This window comes from Phyllopteryx taeniolatus, chromosome 16 (assembly GCF_024500385.1).
Source record: "Phyllopteryx taeniolatus isolate TA_2022b chromosome 16, UOR_Ptae_1.2, whole genome shotgun sequence".
NCBI classification, from domain to species: Eukaryota; Metazoa; Chordata; class Actinopteri; order Syngnathiformes; family Syngnathidae; genus Phyllopteryx; species Phyllopteryx taeniolatus.
The window spans coordinates 16,304,099-16,318,925 of record NC_084517.1 but is presented as its reverse complement, the minus strand read 5'-3'; the positions used below and the strand labels follow the sequence as shown (position 1 = coordinate 16,318,925).

The window sequence follows — 14,827 nt, the reverse complement described above, 5'->3', positions numbered from 1 at the left end:
CAAAGTTAGGGTTTCATAGTAGAGTTTTAAACAAGTTGGGGGTTTAAAATTGGGTTGAAGCCTGGGTTAGGATTTTAAACAAAAGTTAGGGTTTCAAACAAATGTTAGGGTTTCATATTAAGGTTTAAACCCGTGTAAGCGTTTGAAGTCAGGGTTAGAGTTTCAAGACATAAGGTTTCAAATTAGAAGAGGTATGGGACAGGCGAGCTACGCCCTCTACTGCCAAATTACCAACATTACAGTTTCTATTTCACATTTTGCTATTAAATCTGTTTATAAATGTCAATGAAGCGCAAGCTAATTCGAAAAATGATCAATAACAGAAGCAAAAGCGCAGAGAACATATATATATTTTAATTCCTCATTTCATATATATATATATATATAAAAAAAAAGGACAACACTTTTGCCCAAATCGGGACTTGCGGTCATATTCACAGGAGCAACACGTGGCCGGATTGACAGATTTAATGGCGGGAAAAGGATTGTCACACGCACACACCGCACACGTTCAAAGTTTGATTGACGGCTCACATTGAGGCTGCAGTACAGCCAACAGCCACCAGAGGGCGGACGACCTCTTCCTACATCCTGGACTCCTCCTCACCTCCCTCCTCTCCTTCATCCACGCTTGATCCCTTCTTCACCTCCACTGCTTCCCCCCCCCTTTTCACCCGCTCCCCTCACGTCCCTGAGCTCCAAACCCCCCACCCACACCCAAAACCACCCACTCTTCACTCTTTCTCTTCTCCGATTGGTTCCAGACGTGCCACTGGGCTCTTCTTGCCGACTCAACATTCCACAGCTGGAGACAGCACACACACACACACACACGCGCGCACACGCACGCACGCACGCGCACGCACGCACGCACACACACACACCTTTTCTTCCTCCCCCCCTTCCATCTCAGTCGAAATCCATGCAGCAGCACACACACACAAAAACATTCCTGCAGGCGGGGGAAAGACAGGGAAATGATCCTAAATCTGCTTTTTGGGGGGTAAAAACAACAATCTGGTATTTACATTGGTGTCGGGAGGAGGGATCTCGGTTGTTGGCAAACTTTCCAAAAGAAACAAACCTGGGGAAAAAAAGAGAAGCTGGAAAAGTCTCCAAATATCTTGATGAGACAAAGAAAGAAACAAAGAAAGAAAGAGAGGGAACATGTTGACAAACAACAAATTCAAGTCATAGGGTTTCAAACAAAGGGTTAGGGTTTCAAAGTTGGGTTTCAAGTCAGGGTTTGAAGTCTGAGTTAGGGATTCAAAGACGGATTTCAAATAAGGACTTTGAAAGCAGGGCTCCGAGTCAGGGTTAGGGTTTCAAAGTCTCAAGTCTCAAGTTTCAAGTCTGCACAAGACCGGGATAGAATTTCAATCAAAAACATTTTCGGGTCACAAATTATGGTTTCGAGATTGCGTCAGGGTTTCAAATTAGGGTCAGAAAGCCTGGGTACGGCTTTCAAAATGGAGTTTCGAATGAAGGTTTTAAGTAGGGCCTGACGTATAAAGACTTTTTGAGGCCGATGCAAATTCCGATATTTGTGAGAATATAATTCCCATAACCCGTTATATGGATATGTATATATGTTCTTTGGATTAGGAAATCGTTCAAAATCCTTTAGTGGGGTGAAAACGACAGTCTTGTATTGCGTGTCAGGGGCTGGGGTGGAGGGGGGGTATAGTTTGCAAATGTTCCAAAACAAACTCAAAAAAGAAGCATGAAGAAACTCTTCTAATCTGTTGAACCAAGCTACAAAGGAAGAGAAGCAAATACGTTGACCAAAACATAAATAGATGTGAAGACGTGTGTAAATACAAGGGAGGAAAATTTGCTGACTCAGCTCCAGGTGGAGGCAAAGAAAAGTGCAAGAACAGAGCAGGAGCAGGAGCTCAGGAGCTCACGTCACTGGAAATGTGGACACCTCCTCCTCCTTCATCCTCTTCCTCGTCTTCAGATGCTGACGTGTCCGAAGGGAAAGGGGCGGGGTCGGGATGATGACATCAAATAAGTCAGGGTTGTGCTGGTGTTGTCTTGGTTTTTAAGCGAGAAGAAAAACTGAATTTGGCAGCAGAAGAGCGAGCGGCTTCCTTGGCGAGAAAAGCTCCGGAGTCATTTATTTCTTAAAGACTTCAAGGGGACGTATTATGGAAAATCTTTCCTGTACAGTGGCGCTTTGAGAGACCAGTTGAATTCATTCCGTGACCACACACTTATCTCAAATCATCCTTCCCCATTGAAATGAATGGAAAGCCAATTAATCTGTTCCAGCCTTCCCCAAAAACAGCAAAATAGTTTTTTTTTTCTTTTTACAAGAAAATCTGCTCTCCAAATAACCTGCAAAATATGAGCACTAAACAACAACTAACTAATGTATTTTCTAGGGCTCGACCGATTAATTGGCCAATATTAGCCCTTTCAAAATCGGCAAATTATATTTTACCATACATTAGCACATTACAGCAGAAGACAAAGATAATGACATGGAAATAAACATTGAAAAAATCTGCAAAACAATCGGACGATTTTTGCCGATTTTTCTCCGTGTTGTAAAATTCATCAAATACTAAATGACAAAGTATTGTTAAAAAAAAAGTCAAATGTTCTGCCTGCAATTCATGTCTTTATTGTTGTTAAGTGTTAATGGACTAAAAAGAAGTTATTTTATTCATTATACATTTTTCAAATGAATCGGTCGATTAATCGGATGTCATAATTTTATTCTACCAAATATTGGAATCAGCATCGGTCTCAAAAAATGCATATAATATTTTCCTTCCTTGTTGTTCTTCCTTGGGCTCTATTGGCAGTTGGCAAACAAGGTAACGGCGCATTACCGCCACCTACTGACATTTTCCTTCCACTGCAAGGAAACCAATGTCATTTGATGGTGGCCAGATGCTGTGAAGTGAGTTGCCGCTTTAGCTCCTACCTCAAGACAATACGGCTCTCGAAAAACTCACGTCAAGGCACTCGTATCTCAAGGCAGCACTGTATAGGAATGAAATTCAACAAAGTAAATCTTTTGTGGGTTTAGTATGGGGGCCTGGATTAATTGGTCGACTTGGCGATGAAGTGCTGCCCCATGAATGAAACTACAATTGAATCTTTCTCTTTTCTTCTTTTTGTAGCCACTCGCCTCGTCGCAACCCCCTAGCTCTGTCACAGTAACGAAAGCCGTGTTCAGCTTGGCCCTGCAGTAGAAGGGGCGGGCGTTAGCAGTGGCTCTCTTGCATGACAAAACTGGATTATTTCCTTTGTTCTGTAAAAATTGTGCTGTAATTGTTAACCGTTGTGGTATTTTGAGGAAAGCATGTCACAGACATGTTATTAAAAAACTTGGGAAGGTTTTAAATTGTGTGGGGCGGGGAACATGCATAATATGACTCCTTTAAATTGAGATGCTGCTGCGCTCTACACAGCCTTTCACTTTTTAGGGGGTTCTTTTTCTCATTCTTATTTTTGGCTTTGCAAAATAAAGGTTCCGGTCCAGTCTGGCCCAGTTCGGAAGGTTCTACTCGGGCTGCTCGTTGAGCTCCATGTCCGACACAAGGATGTTCTTCTCCACCTGCTCGCCCTGGCCCGAATGTGTGCGGCTGTAGCGGGCGCCGTCGTAGGACCCACGCGCGCCCACCCCGCCGCGCCGCCGGTACAGGTAGATGATGCCCACGATCAGAACCACGAGCACCACTCCCGTCACCAGGACCACGATCAGTGTGGGCAGGTGGTCGCCGCTCAGCAACTCGGTGGAGGACTCGATAACTGCAAAAAGCAAATAAATGTTTGATTATGTCAATGTATGAACATGTCAAATCAAACGTAAAACAAAGAGAATTATATGTTACATAAATTTGCCTTAAAGTCCGCTGGTTTATTGCTAACCCGTAATGGGAAATGCCATAGACGGGCTAATAGCATCAATGTGGCAGTGTTATAACGCTTTAAAGAACGGATATTTAAACAAAGAAAGTGAAAGTGTTTTATTTGTATACATGAATTCTGCAATTGAATAACTATTCTGCATTAATCATAAAATAAATATATACTGTAGTCAGTTACTTGGGGGAAAAAACGCTAACATTTTTGGAGGGGTTTATTTTTCTTTTTGATTATTATAACAAATAAAACTTGTATTTATGCACGTATTTATGTATTTACTCAGTACATTTAATCCATTCAATCCACCAATCCAATCCCAGTTATTATTATTCATTTGTGTGCATTCCTTGTAGAAAACAGATAATCAGAGATCGAGGCTTACCTCTCGGCCGCTTGCAGATGACGCCGTGCGTTCGATTCTGACACGATCCGGGCTTCCAAAGGCCGCTATTGCTCTGGATCCAGAAGCAGGAGTTGGGCGACAGCACGGAAAAGGCCACGTCGTGAGACTCCCAGTTGGTGTACGACATCTCCGTCTCCTCGCTCCACACCAGACCTCGGCCTAAGATGCACGCACGCGCAATCAAAACAACAGGGATACGCTTGAGAATTATTAGTTATACCGCCAATAAGCATTTTCGGGGTCGGTTCCTCTCCCAAAATATCGGAAAAAAATTAAAATGAAAAATAAAATAAAAAATCAGTGAATAGGTGAATTCGCAGGTGCCGGACCGTGAATATTCAGGGGTCCGCTGTACATATAAATGTTTGTCCAAAAATGATTTTTAAACCCCCTGGTTCAAAATCAGTGAGCAAATGCTGGAATGATTATTTCTTTACATTAACTTCACCGACATCTGGTTTCATGGTTATGTAAGACAACTGTAATGAAAGCAGAGTCACACTGATCCGGAGCGGGCTAGAGGAAGAAAAAGGGGGAAAATAGATTTGGGACCTTTGACGCTGACTCCCAGCCAAGCTCCGTGGGCCTGCTCGGCCGAGCTCTGGATGTGCTCCCACACAAACGCGTTCTCCGTCTCGTCCAAGATGGAGAGAAGCTCAGCTCCGACTAGGGGAAAAAAAAAAAAAGTAGAGAATACGTCACGGCCGTATTAAGTTCCTGACAAAAAGTGTGAACAATACCTTTTTCGCAGGACGAGCGTGCGTCCTGCTGCAGTTTGAGTCTTTGCAGGTTGAAGGCGTAACAGTGGTTCCTGAAGGACACCCACGCCCAGTCGCCCAACGAGCGGGGGCAACTTCCCGGGTAGATCCACTGGTGACTCACTGCGGCACCTGCTTGGCAGAAACAGCAGAAATTCATGTTTCTACTTATCTTGGATCTTATATTGGATCTGATTAGATTGTGTAGGTGTACCTAATGAAGTGGCTGTAAATGTATACAAACTCGTCCATTGCCAGTCGCTTTCAAAGCAGAGTTGCGCATATTGCCGACCATTTTAAAGCATTGTGACATTTCAAGACCCACAGAATATTGTCTTCTGTGACATTATAAGCACCAAACCTACCAAAAGAAAGACTACCCTCTCGTTTTTCCCCTAAAAAAAAGTTTTCAGTTTTTCCCCATTCTTTATTAATCAGCAGTGAACATGGGTTGGTTTCACCAAAAACACCAGTTTCTGACCAAAAAGAGGAGAAGATTAGCTCTCCGAAAAAGAAACATGTCAAGCAGAAAAGTGACTTTGAACGGCGTCATCTTTTCTTACGGTCACGAAACACATTTTACTACCCATCGAAAAATGCACTTGATGAATATATACTTTACGCCGGTGGCAATAAACGGTTGGATTCCAGTTGACAAACATTAACGTCCATGGTAGTGAAGGAGTTAAGTGCATAGAATGCAAATAATGCCAAACCTTTCAATATCATAGTTATGTCATTTTGGCAATGCCTTTTCCCCTTACAGTTTACATTGAACTTAATCTTGTTACCAATTAGGACTACATTATCTAATTAACCTTCCTAATCAAAAATGTACCATACATGGTGATATTGGTACCTACCGCTAATTTGACAGATGGCAGCATCGAGTTTGGCATCGCAGGGGGTCATGGTCCACAGGCCGGTGGTGGTCATGTGACCGCAGCCCGACAGCTGATTGGGCTGCCCGTCCACCCAGTTGGAATAGGGCAAGTCTTCCTCGCCCAGCCAGGTGAAGCTCCGCCCCTGAGGATGTACACTAACAGTGTATAGAAGCAACCCATCACGGCAACCGTACTTTCGCTTGTCATTTTCTTTATTTAAAAAAAAAAAAAAAAAAAAAAAGAAAAACAATGGACCACAATTTTGGTGCATATTTTACATGTTTATACAAAATCCTGCAAAAGTCTCATGAGACCAGAAATATTTTATTTCATTTAATTTTTTAATTTTAATTACTAACATTATTAAAAATGACCAACATTTGAGTGCATATTCTACTACTGTAATTACAATGACGGATTTTTATTATTTTTTTTTTTACAAAATCTTGCAAGACTCTCATGAGAACTAGTAGAGAGTCAGTGGACTCACCCCGTAGTTGTAAAGTGCTATCCACGCCGGCCGCCGCAAGCTGTTGATGAGCAACGTCAGGTACGCCTGCTGGACGGGATCTTTGGGCGCCGCCAAGGTCCCGTTCAAAGAGTTACACAGGTGCAGGGCGCCCGTCCAGTCCAGTCGCTTCTGCACCACCTGGTACGTGACGCCACCCAGCTCCAGGCGCTTGGACAGGGTGGCGGGAATCAGGGCAGGTGCCGCGGGCATACCTGGATCTGAACAAGGGTCGGCGTCACGTCACGGACATGCCGTGTACAGTGGTAGCTTGACGAACACGTTTCTAATTCAATTTACTCGTGCAGTGGTGCCTTGAGATATGAGTTTGATTTGTCCCGTGAACACGCTCGTCAATCAAAACACTCAAAACAAATCATCTTTGCTTGTCTAAATGAAGGGAAAACCCTTTAATCCATTTCAGCCCCTCCCAAAAACAAAAAAACTGTCTGTTTGTTAATAAGGAAAACTGATTTTATGTTTTTTTTTTCCAGGAAAAAGAAACTGGCAGTCATTTCCAATAATATAAATTACTTTGGGAGCAATTAGTCAATAAATAATTCCCTTTTGATTGGCAAAATCAACACCCCCATGTCTTGGTGTGACGTCAGCGGGAGAAGTGGAGACCAAATTTAATGCATAGCCGGTGCGCAAAACTTTTTGGGCTAAACTGTAAAGTGGCAGTATTTAGTCATATTGTATATGATGTCGCTGTTGGGTGGAATCTCCCCCACCACCAAAATGACAACTTTTTAGGAAATTAAAAAAAAAGACAGCTTGCCTGAGTTTCCAACTATCGCTTTGTTCAAGTTAGTATTATCCCTTAGCTATCATATACCATTGCACTCTCACATGAACAACAGCAAGCACACCAAAACTATGTTCAATTGCTTATTTAATATGCTAAAAAAATTGCTAATTTACTACACAGTCATTGATTAAAATGATACCAACACATCGCGATGACCATTAGTGCATTTCGAAGTCCAGCCCAGCACATCAAGGTCACGGTCAGCTGAGCGCCATGATTAGGGTTGGCCACAGAGTATCAAGAGTCGGGACTAACGTTACGATTCTTATGGAATCTTTAAAATGTTTCAATTTCGGTTTCCAGTTTCGATGCCTAGTGCTCTGACCCCGAAGAATGCACCGAAAACGAAAATCACAAAGAAATGTGTGTGCCCTACGGCGTATCGATGACGGTGAGTCTCCGTTTTTCGAACTTCACTCGAGCGGCGGCGTCTCTGAAGTTTCAAATTATAGCTCGTAACACGAAGCAAAAAATTGAAAGGGGCGAGGGGCTCGTAACTCGAGAAAAGTCGGGACACTCGTAAGTCAAAGGAATTTGGAAACCTTGTTGCCTCTGACAGAGGTAGCCGATGCTTTCCGTCTCGCAGGCCCGCGAGGCCCACATGCCCTTGTTCTTCTGCGGGTTGCCGTGAATCGTGCCCACGCAGTTTCCCTGTTAGGACGCAGCGAGACCATCAAAACCTGGAAAGAACAACAGGGGAGAACAAGCGCATCCGGCGCTGCCCGTACCGGGTTCTTGTCGTGGTGCGGCCCGTTGTTGTCGACCGGCTGTCCCGGAGCCCAGTTGGTGTAGCTCAGCAGGCCCGGCTGCGCCCACTGGAAGTGACCTTTGGCGTCAGAGCTGAGGCCGAGCCACAGGTCGACGGTGCCGTTGGACAGCAGGGTGGTGACGAACGCTGCGAGGAGGAGAGCACACGGCGTGATTACATGACACACGGCTGTAAAATGAAAGAATAATAAAGCTGCATTACCTTGCTCCAGATGATTGGACACCACGGCCAGGACGCCTCCTTGCAGTTCGCATTTGATTTTGGCCGCAGACCACGTGGCCCTCTGTGACTGCAGCTCAAACACTCTAAAACACTAGCGAGGCCACGAAAGAACATTCGTTTCACACATACAGTACATGTTTAGTAAACCCAACTGTTTTGAAAGCTAAACTAACTCGTACCAGCAAACAAAAACTTAGTAGAAAATCATGTGTTAATGTGTGACTTATTTCCTCCAAATTAGTCTATTTTCCAGTTTTTGTTCATAGAAAATAAAATATCAATTAATAATAAACCATTGCGCTTGTCATTTTAATCTAATAATAATAATAATAATACTTTATTTTATTTAAAGGTGCCTGTAAAGCCATTCAAGGTCAGCGTACAAACACAGTTAAAAGAAATCAAGCACGATAATAAAAATAACAGAACATAAAACATCAATTCGAATGGCAAATTATCCAGGAAATGTTAAAGTGAATAGGTAGTCTGGAATTGTATTTATATATTACAGTATATATATTTTTAGAACTAATGAAATATTCTTTATAAAATCCTGCAAAATTCTAAAGAGGATATAGCGCATTTAATTTCATTGAATTAATTTAATTGAATCCAATTTGACTCAAATGTAGGTATGTATTCTATTAACTACAGTACAGGATTTGTTTTTGTACAAAATCCTACTAAACAACAAGAAGCTTGCAAATAAGTGCAAAATCCTCCAGCGATGAAAGCCTCTTGTGTACCTTGCGCTGATACGAGGCCCAACCTTCGGGGCAGCCTGACGGTGGGTGGGGGGACGCCGGTGTCGGGGGGGCGGTGCCAGTGACGTTCACCCTCTTGCAGATGTACGGCAGGTCAGAGTGGCACTTCTGCTCAGCCCACTCTGCTGTTGAACAACCACAAATACAACTTCTTATATACAGCACAGTAAACACTCGCCAAAGTCGCCTCCACACAAATTCCAAAGCCTAACAACTGACACTACAAGTATTCGCTGGAAAACGCACGCACCAATTCGCGTATTTTTGTGCTCTTTCTGTAACGTCCTAAAATGCCTTGCACCCGCGACTGCACGGGTGTCAAACTTAAGGTCCGGGGGCCAGATCTGGTCCGCCACATCATTTTATGGGGCCCGGGAAAGCAAATCATGATTCTTGCTAAAATCTGGAACACAGTCTTGAATTGTGCTATTTAAAAGATAATGTTGAGATATTGCAAGCATTTTTTTGATTACCGAACCTCTTTTTATGGTAACTTGAACAATAGTTGAACAATCCTTGGTGGAAATTAACAGCTGATCAGGTTGGTAACGGCAACTTAAGATAAAGAATTGGTTGCAATGTAAGTATTTTAAAAAATGAGAGTGGTAAAAAAAATTGTAACATGGCTGATAGAAAAGTAGTAATTACAATAATACCTAGTAATTGGTATTTTTGGTACACCCAAGCGGTATTTTTACCGAATCAAATCATCTTTTCGCCTTTTATTTTTAAGAGTAATGTGCTAAAATGAGTTTGACATGATAACGTGTTTTGGTATTATAGTTTGGAGTATATTTAGCGTTTAAAGCCGTGGTTCTCAACTGTTGTCACACTGGGGCCAGCATTTTCCTTTTGTTGCAAAAGCAAACCACATTGATAGAAGTTAAGAACAATAAAGATTTTTGGGGGTTTGAAAATATCCTCCAAAAACATATGTACAGTATATTACATTTTTAAATGCTGTTTCAAATGAGCTTACTGTATCACCAAAGTCTGCACTATATTTGTTTACAGATTAAACCAGTGGCTATAGTCACTTTCCTGATATGTTCCGTGTGGGAACTTCGTACACCTCTGTTCTGTACTAAAAAAAAAAAAAAAAAAAATCTGAAGAATGTGTGTATTTCTTTTATTAGCTGCCTGCGACCCACCCAAAATGGGTCCGCAACCCGTTTTTGTGTCCCGACCCACCAGTGGAGAATCACTGGTTTGACCTAATAATAATATGGGAGTAAATCACACATCGTTGCTGTTAAGCCTACTGGTGCTTGCCAGGTTCACGCACACGACACAAAAAATAACTTTTCTTTCAAAAACAAAACAAATGGCACACTACCTTGACAATGCAGATTTTCACATGTAAACTTGTCAAGTCATGTAGTTCAAGTCTAAGTCAAGTAAAGTCTCACGGAGACCAAGTCAAAGTCAATTTGAGCCTTCCATAAGTTGACTCGAGTCCCCCACCACTGGGGTTCACTCACTGTACATAATAATACAAGGCCCTGCGAGTGGGCCTGTCACCTTTGCTGGCAGTCAAGTGCACACATCTGCGGTCACGACTGAGGGGGCGTGGCCTGCCGGCGGCCCAGGAAATGTAATTGAGCACAGAGCGGTCGGACCAGCGGAAGCGTCCATCGTTGTCGTAAGTGTGAAGTCCCAGCCACCAGTTATCGCCCTCCACCTTTACCATCTAGAGTATGTAAAAAAAACAACAACATCATTTTGTGATGTTATGACACTCCCAATGACCTTTTTAGTAGTTTTCTTTGCCTGGTTTAGTGTGCCAGCCAGGAATTTCTCCTCCTTCGCCGAGTGGACGGAGGCCAGCGAGGAATCAAACCAGGAGCAAATTCTCTGGGCCTGGTCCCACGTGGTGCGGTGGTCGAAAAACTTGTACTCGGCCTCCTGAAAGCCGATCCATTCTGGCGACGTGGTTCCTAACATGTATTTCAGACCGTGTTATATTATCAGACTGATGACTTTCATGTGCTTCGAGGTCAAATAAAAGCTAATACAATACAACCGACCTTCAGCGGCTTCTGGTTCCTTTTCAATGCTTCCTAAAACCATGGAAAAACAAAGAAGAATTATAATTTGCTACTTCACCAAGCAGTTTGATACAGTTTGGTACGTTAGGACTATTTGTTTTATAGTAGCGGTCTAAACAGTCCTAAAAATGTGCTAAACAATCCTAGAAAATTATGATGTCATGGGTTATCCTGTTCTACTCCAGTCCTGTAGGTGGCGATAATATGAATTTAAAAAAGCAGGAGTCACATATACAGTAGCAAGCCTTATCTCACTACAGCTAGATCTGGTGGGTCACTGCCCCGTCTTGGCCCCAATGCCAGTGGACTGTAATGACGGAATGTCAAAAATTATTTCTTGAACTGTGCCACAATCCACAAGAAATCATGATGTGCTGCCAGATGCTCCTCCCCCTTCTAGTCCTTTAGGTGGCTGTAATGCGCATTACAAAAGTGGTGGTTTGGTCGCGGAACAAATGAAACTTGTAAGTCAAGGTACCACTGTACATAAATGTGTCTTTGTACCTCGAGGGATCTTGCAGATCCAGTCCAGTTGAGAGTCACAGTGCATGGCCAGCCAGGTCATGGAACCCAAGTCTGCTGCAGCGCACTGCCTGACGTTGTAGTAGTACCGGCCAAAGTTCTGGTAAGTGACCTAGTAAACAGGTTTCAGCATGTTTTGTGTTTTTATTTTTATTTATTTATAAGCACCAGCACTCACAGCTAGTCCGTCACTCCACTTCCAGCTGCCATTATCCATCGGGTTCCTGCGGTTCAGACCGATCCAAAACCAGTGCTGCTCGTGGTCCTCAGACTCCCTGTGGGTCACAGCATCATCACTAACGCCATCATCATCATCATCATCATCATCATCATCATGGTTCACCCACCCAAAGGCCTCGTGCAGCACTTGGAGAATAAAGTGCTCCTCGTCGGAGCTGCCGATACTCAGCAGGTTGGCGCCGTGTTTGCGGCAGAACAAGTGAGCCTGCAGCCAGCTCAGCTTCTGATCCAGTTGCGACCAGTGAAACACCTGCACACACAACAGCATCGCTTATCACAGAGTGGAGGATGAAGTGTTTGTTGCGGAGTTGGCCATGTTGGGGCATTGGATATTTGGCAGTGTTGGGCATTTTGGCTCATGGTGGGAAATTGGCTATGCTGGGGCATTGCCATATGTTGGGCTGCTGGCCATGTTAAGGCACAGACAGACAAATTACACCCTTCGATCAATTCGGTACCTTGTAACAGTAGCGCAGGTTGCTGTTGCTTTTCCAGCCATTGGGGCAGGAACCACTGAGGCTGGGCGTGGGCTGGGGGGCAAGGGCAGGGGGCTCGGGGCTCAGCGTGGCGTCCTGGTTCTGGCGGCAGATGTATTTGGCCTTCGACGACGCGCACTCCCTCACCTCCCACAGGCCGGTTGTCGAGCCGGTCGCCATGGAGACACAGCCTCCTTGGACGCTGACTGGAAGAGAGTGAGCGGTATCCCGTAAAAGGTGTATCCGAGGCCTGCCCCGCCCACGTGTGACTCACCTGGCTGGTCTCGGTTCCAATTGGTGTAGGACACTCGGTCCCCGATCTGCCAGTGGAACGAGCCGGGGCTGCCCTGGTCGTGAAGACCGATCCAGAAGGAATCATCGGAACGACCAAACACCAAGCTGTTGGCGAAGGCCTGTTCAAACCTTGCGAGGGGAATGTAAAGACACTTTAGTGGGAGATTCAGGGGGAATTCACTGATAATTTTGTGGCCGGTACCTGTTGGTTATGGTTAGGAGGGACGCCTTGTTTTCCTCGCACGACTTCCTGGCCTCGTTGAATGTCAAGAGATCCTCTGACACCCAGTAGCAAGATGGACTGTGCCACTTCCAGCCCTTCGGGGGAAGACAGACATTCCACATTCTCAAAGCATCAGTCTGATATGATTTGGATGTGTTATACAGCAGGGGCGTCACTACGTTTAACGGATTGGGGTGCTGACTGACATTTTCCATCTGTCCATACACAACCATCCGCACAATATAGTGTCACTGCTACATTTTGTTGGCACGGTGGGGGTGGGATCTTGCGAACGACCAAATTGATCAAATTCAAAAAATAAATAAATAATAATAATAAAATTCTAAAATAGGGGAGACCAATTAAGACCAATTTTAGGGGGGCTAAGAGACATACATTTTGGAATAACCATAACCAACCTGGGTACAACAGGGCGGGACTGCAAAACTTAATGAAACTTTTTTTACCACCACATTTCTTTTGATTGAATTATTTTTGACCCTATAAAACATCAAGGCCTCTAAGTAGGGACTGCATTTAAAATGGCTGCAATCCCCCAAAATACTATATGTAGCAATAATTTAAAAAAGACAACTGTGTGACTACTAATATAATATAATGTAATCATTCATTCATTTTTCATTTATTTATATTTTCAAAATACATTTAATATTTTCACATAATTTATGTATTCATTACAAAATCATAACAATGTAGTATGTATTTGTACATCCAGAAACATCATAAAAAACTGGAAGTTTTTTTTTTTTTTAATTGACTACTGCATCACACGCTGAGTCACTCTCCTTTAGCTATATAAGGTAAAACAAGTATTACCACCGCTGTAAAATACAACAGCAAACAAAAGTGAGCAGAAATAAAGCTCTCCTTTATGGAATGTAAAATAATATGAATTGTCATGCCGCCCCACAAAAAAAAAAAAAAAGATGGACGAAAGAGTGCCTATTCATGTCGGTCAACCATCAGGAGGTCATCGGGGGTGAGACAGACGACTCTTCTACACGCGAGCACAAAAAAAAAGCCAAAAAAGCAAAAACCACTGCCACCACTACCTCGTTTTAGCATCTGCACGCAAACCTCGAACGCTTCAAGCTGTGACGATGCATTTTTCATGCCGCTCGCACTTTAGGCTTCGACGGGTTCGGTTAAATGTTACACCTGCTTCCACCACCAGCTAAATGAATGTCAGGCCACACCAGTAGCTGTAGAACTGAAAATGCATTTCCAACTTTAAATCAATGTAACAGTGAAAAGAAACGATCAACTCTCGGAAGAAAAAAAAAAAAGTTTATTCAAGCGTACTTTTTTTAAACTAAAGATGTAATGTAAATGTATATTTAATTTTTAATAAACTGATCAACTAAATATAAATAGTAAGACCACTGCAAAACTGTGAATTTCTTATAAATAGTGGTCCGTTGCGATACAATTTAAATTGGTTTTGTGATCACGCTCATAACTCAAAACACTTATCTCAAATCATCTTTCTCCATCGAAATGAATGGAAATGCCATTAATCCATTACACCCCCCAATTAAAAAAAAAAAAGTTTTTAATATGAAAAATAGGAGTCTATAACACAGTATAGTATTTTATAAAAACATACAGTAATGACATGATTAAATAGAATGTAAAGAATTCAACCGTTATTGTCACACTTTTTGATTCAATCCGATGGACATTGTGCTGCTCCTTCTGGTCTGTGTGCCTTGGCCACCTGGGCGCAGTATAATGTAGATATACAGATATACTGTACATGGATCTGGTCAGAACTCCTTCGTGAGCTTCGGTAATAAATAAAAAAAAAAAAAAAAGATAACATAACTCCTAAACTCCAAATGTGGTACAAATTCTGAGCATTTATGAGCAGAAAATGAAAAACGGTTAAAATACCAGAAAAGGTCCAGTGTTGTTATGTTATTTTATGTTGTTGTGAGATTTTCATTTCATTACATTAATGATAGTAAAATAGTACAAAGTAAAAGTAAACATTAAAATCTAA

At 42.8% G+C, this 14,827-nt stretch overlaps 1 protein-coding gene across 2 annotated transcripts in view; it reads right to left on the bottom strand.

The window, feature by feature from the left end:
- Positions 1-338: 338 nt before the first annotated feature.
- The window catches only part of mrc2 (mannose receptor, C type 2), a 34,004-nt gene continuing 19,515 nt past the window's right edge, over positions 339-14,827 (bottom strand). The window contains exons 10-28 of one of the 2 annotated variants that reach the window (XM_061748280.1): positions 12,784-12,899; positions 12,562-12,710; positions 12,270-12,493; positions 11,919-12,061; positions 11,750-11,846; positions 11,554-11,683; positions 11,029-11,061; positions 10,772-10,938; positions 10,523-10,691; positions 8,984-9,126; positions 8,217-8,328; positions 7,975-8,141; positions 7,789-7,897; positions 6,418-6,656; positions 5,907-6,069; positions 5,026-5,175; positions 4,838-4,951; positions 4,265-4,444; positions 339-3,765 (exon numbers count right to left, since the gene is read on the bottom strand). In XM_061748280.1, coding sequence (XP_061604264.1) covers positions 3,518-3,765; positions 4,265-4,444; positions 4,838-4,951; positions 5,026-5,175; positions 5,907-6,069; positions 6,418-6,656; positions 7,789-7,897; positions 7,975-8,141; positions 8,217-8,328; positions 8,984-9,126; positions 10,523-10,691; positions 10,772-10,938; positions 11,029-11,061; positions 11,554-11,683; positions 11,750-11,846; positions 11,919-12,061; positions 12,270-12,493; positions 12,562-12,710; positions 12,784-12,899 — 2,853 coding nt within the window. In that variant the 3' untranslated portion in view covers positions 339-3,517. The remainder of the gene's footprint in view (positions 3,766-4,264; positions 4,445-4,837; positions 4,952-5,025; positions 5,176-5,906; positions 6,070-6,417; positions 6,657-7,788; positions 7,898-7,974; positions 8,142-8,216; positions 8,329-8,983; positions 9,127-10,522; positions 10,692-10,771; positions 10,939-11,028; positions 11,062-11,553; positions 11,684-11,749; positions 11,847-11,918; positions 12,062-12,269; positions 12,494-12,561; positions 12,711-12,783; positions 12,900-14,827) is intronic. The other variant, XM_061748281.1, reaches the window with a different exon arrangement.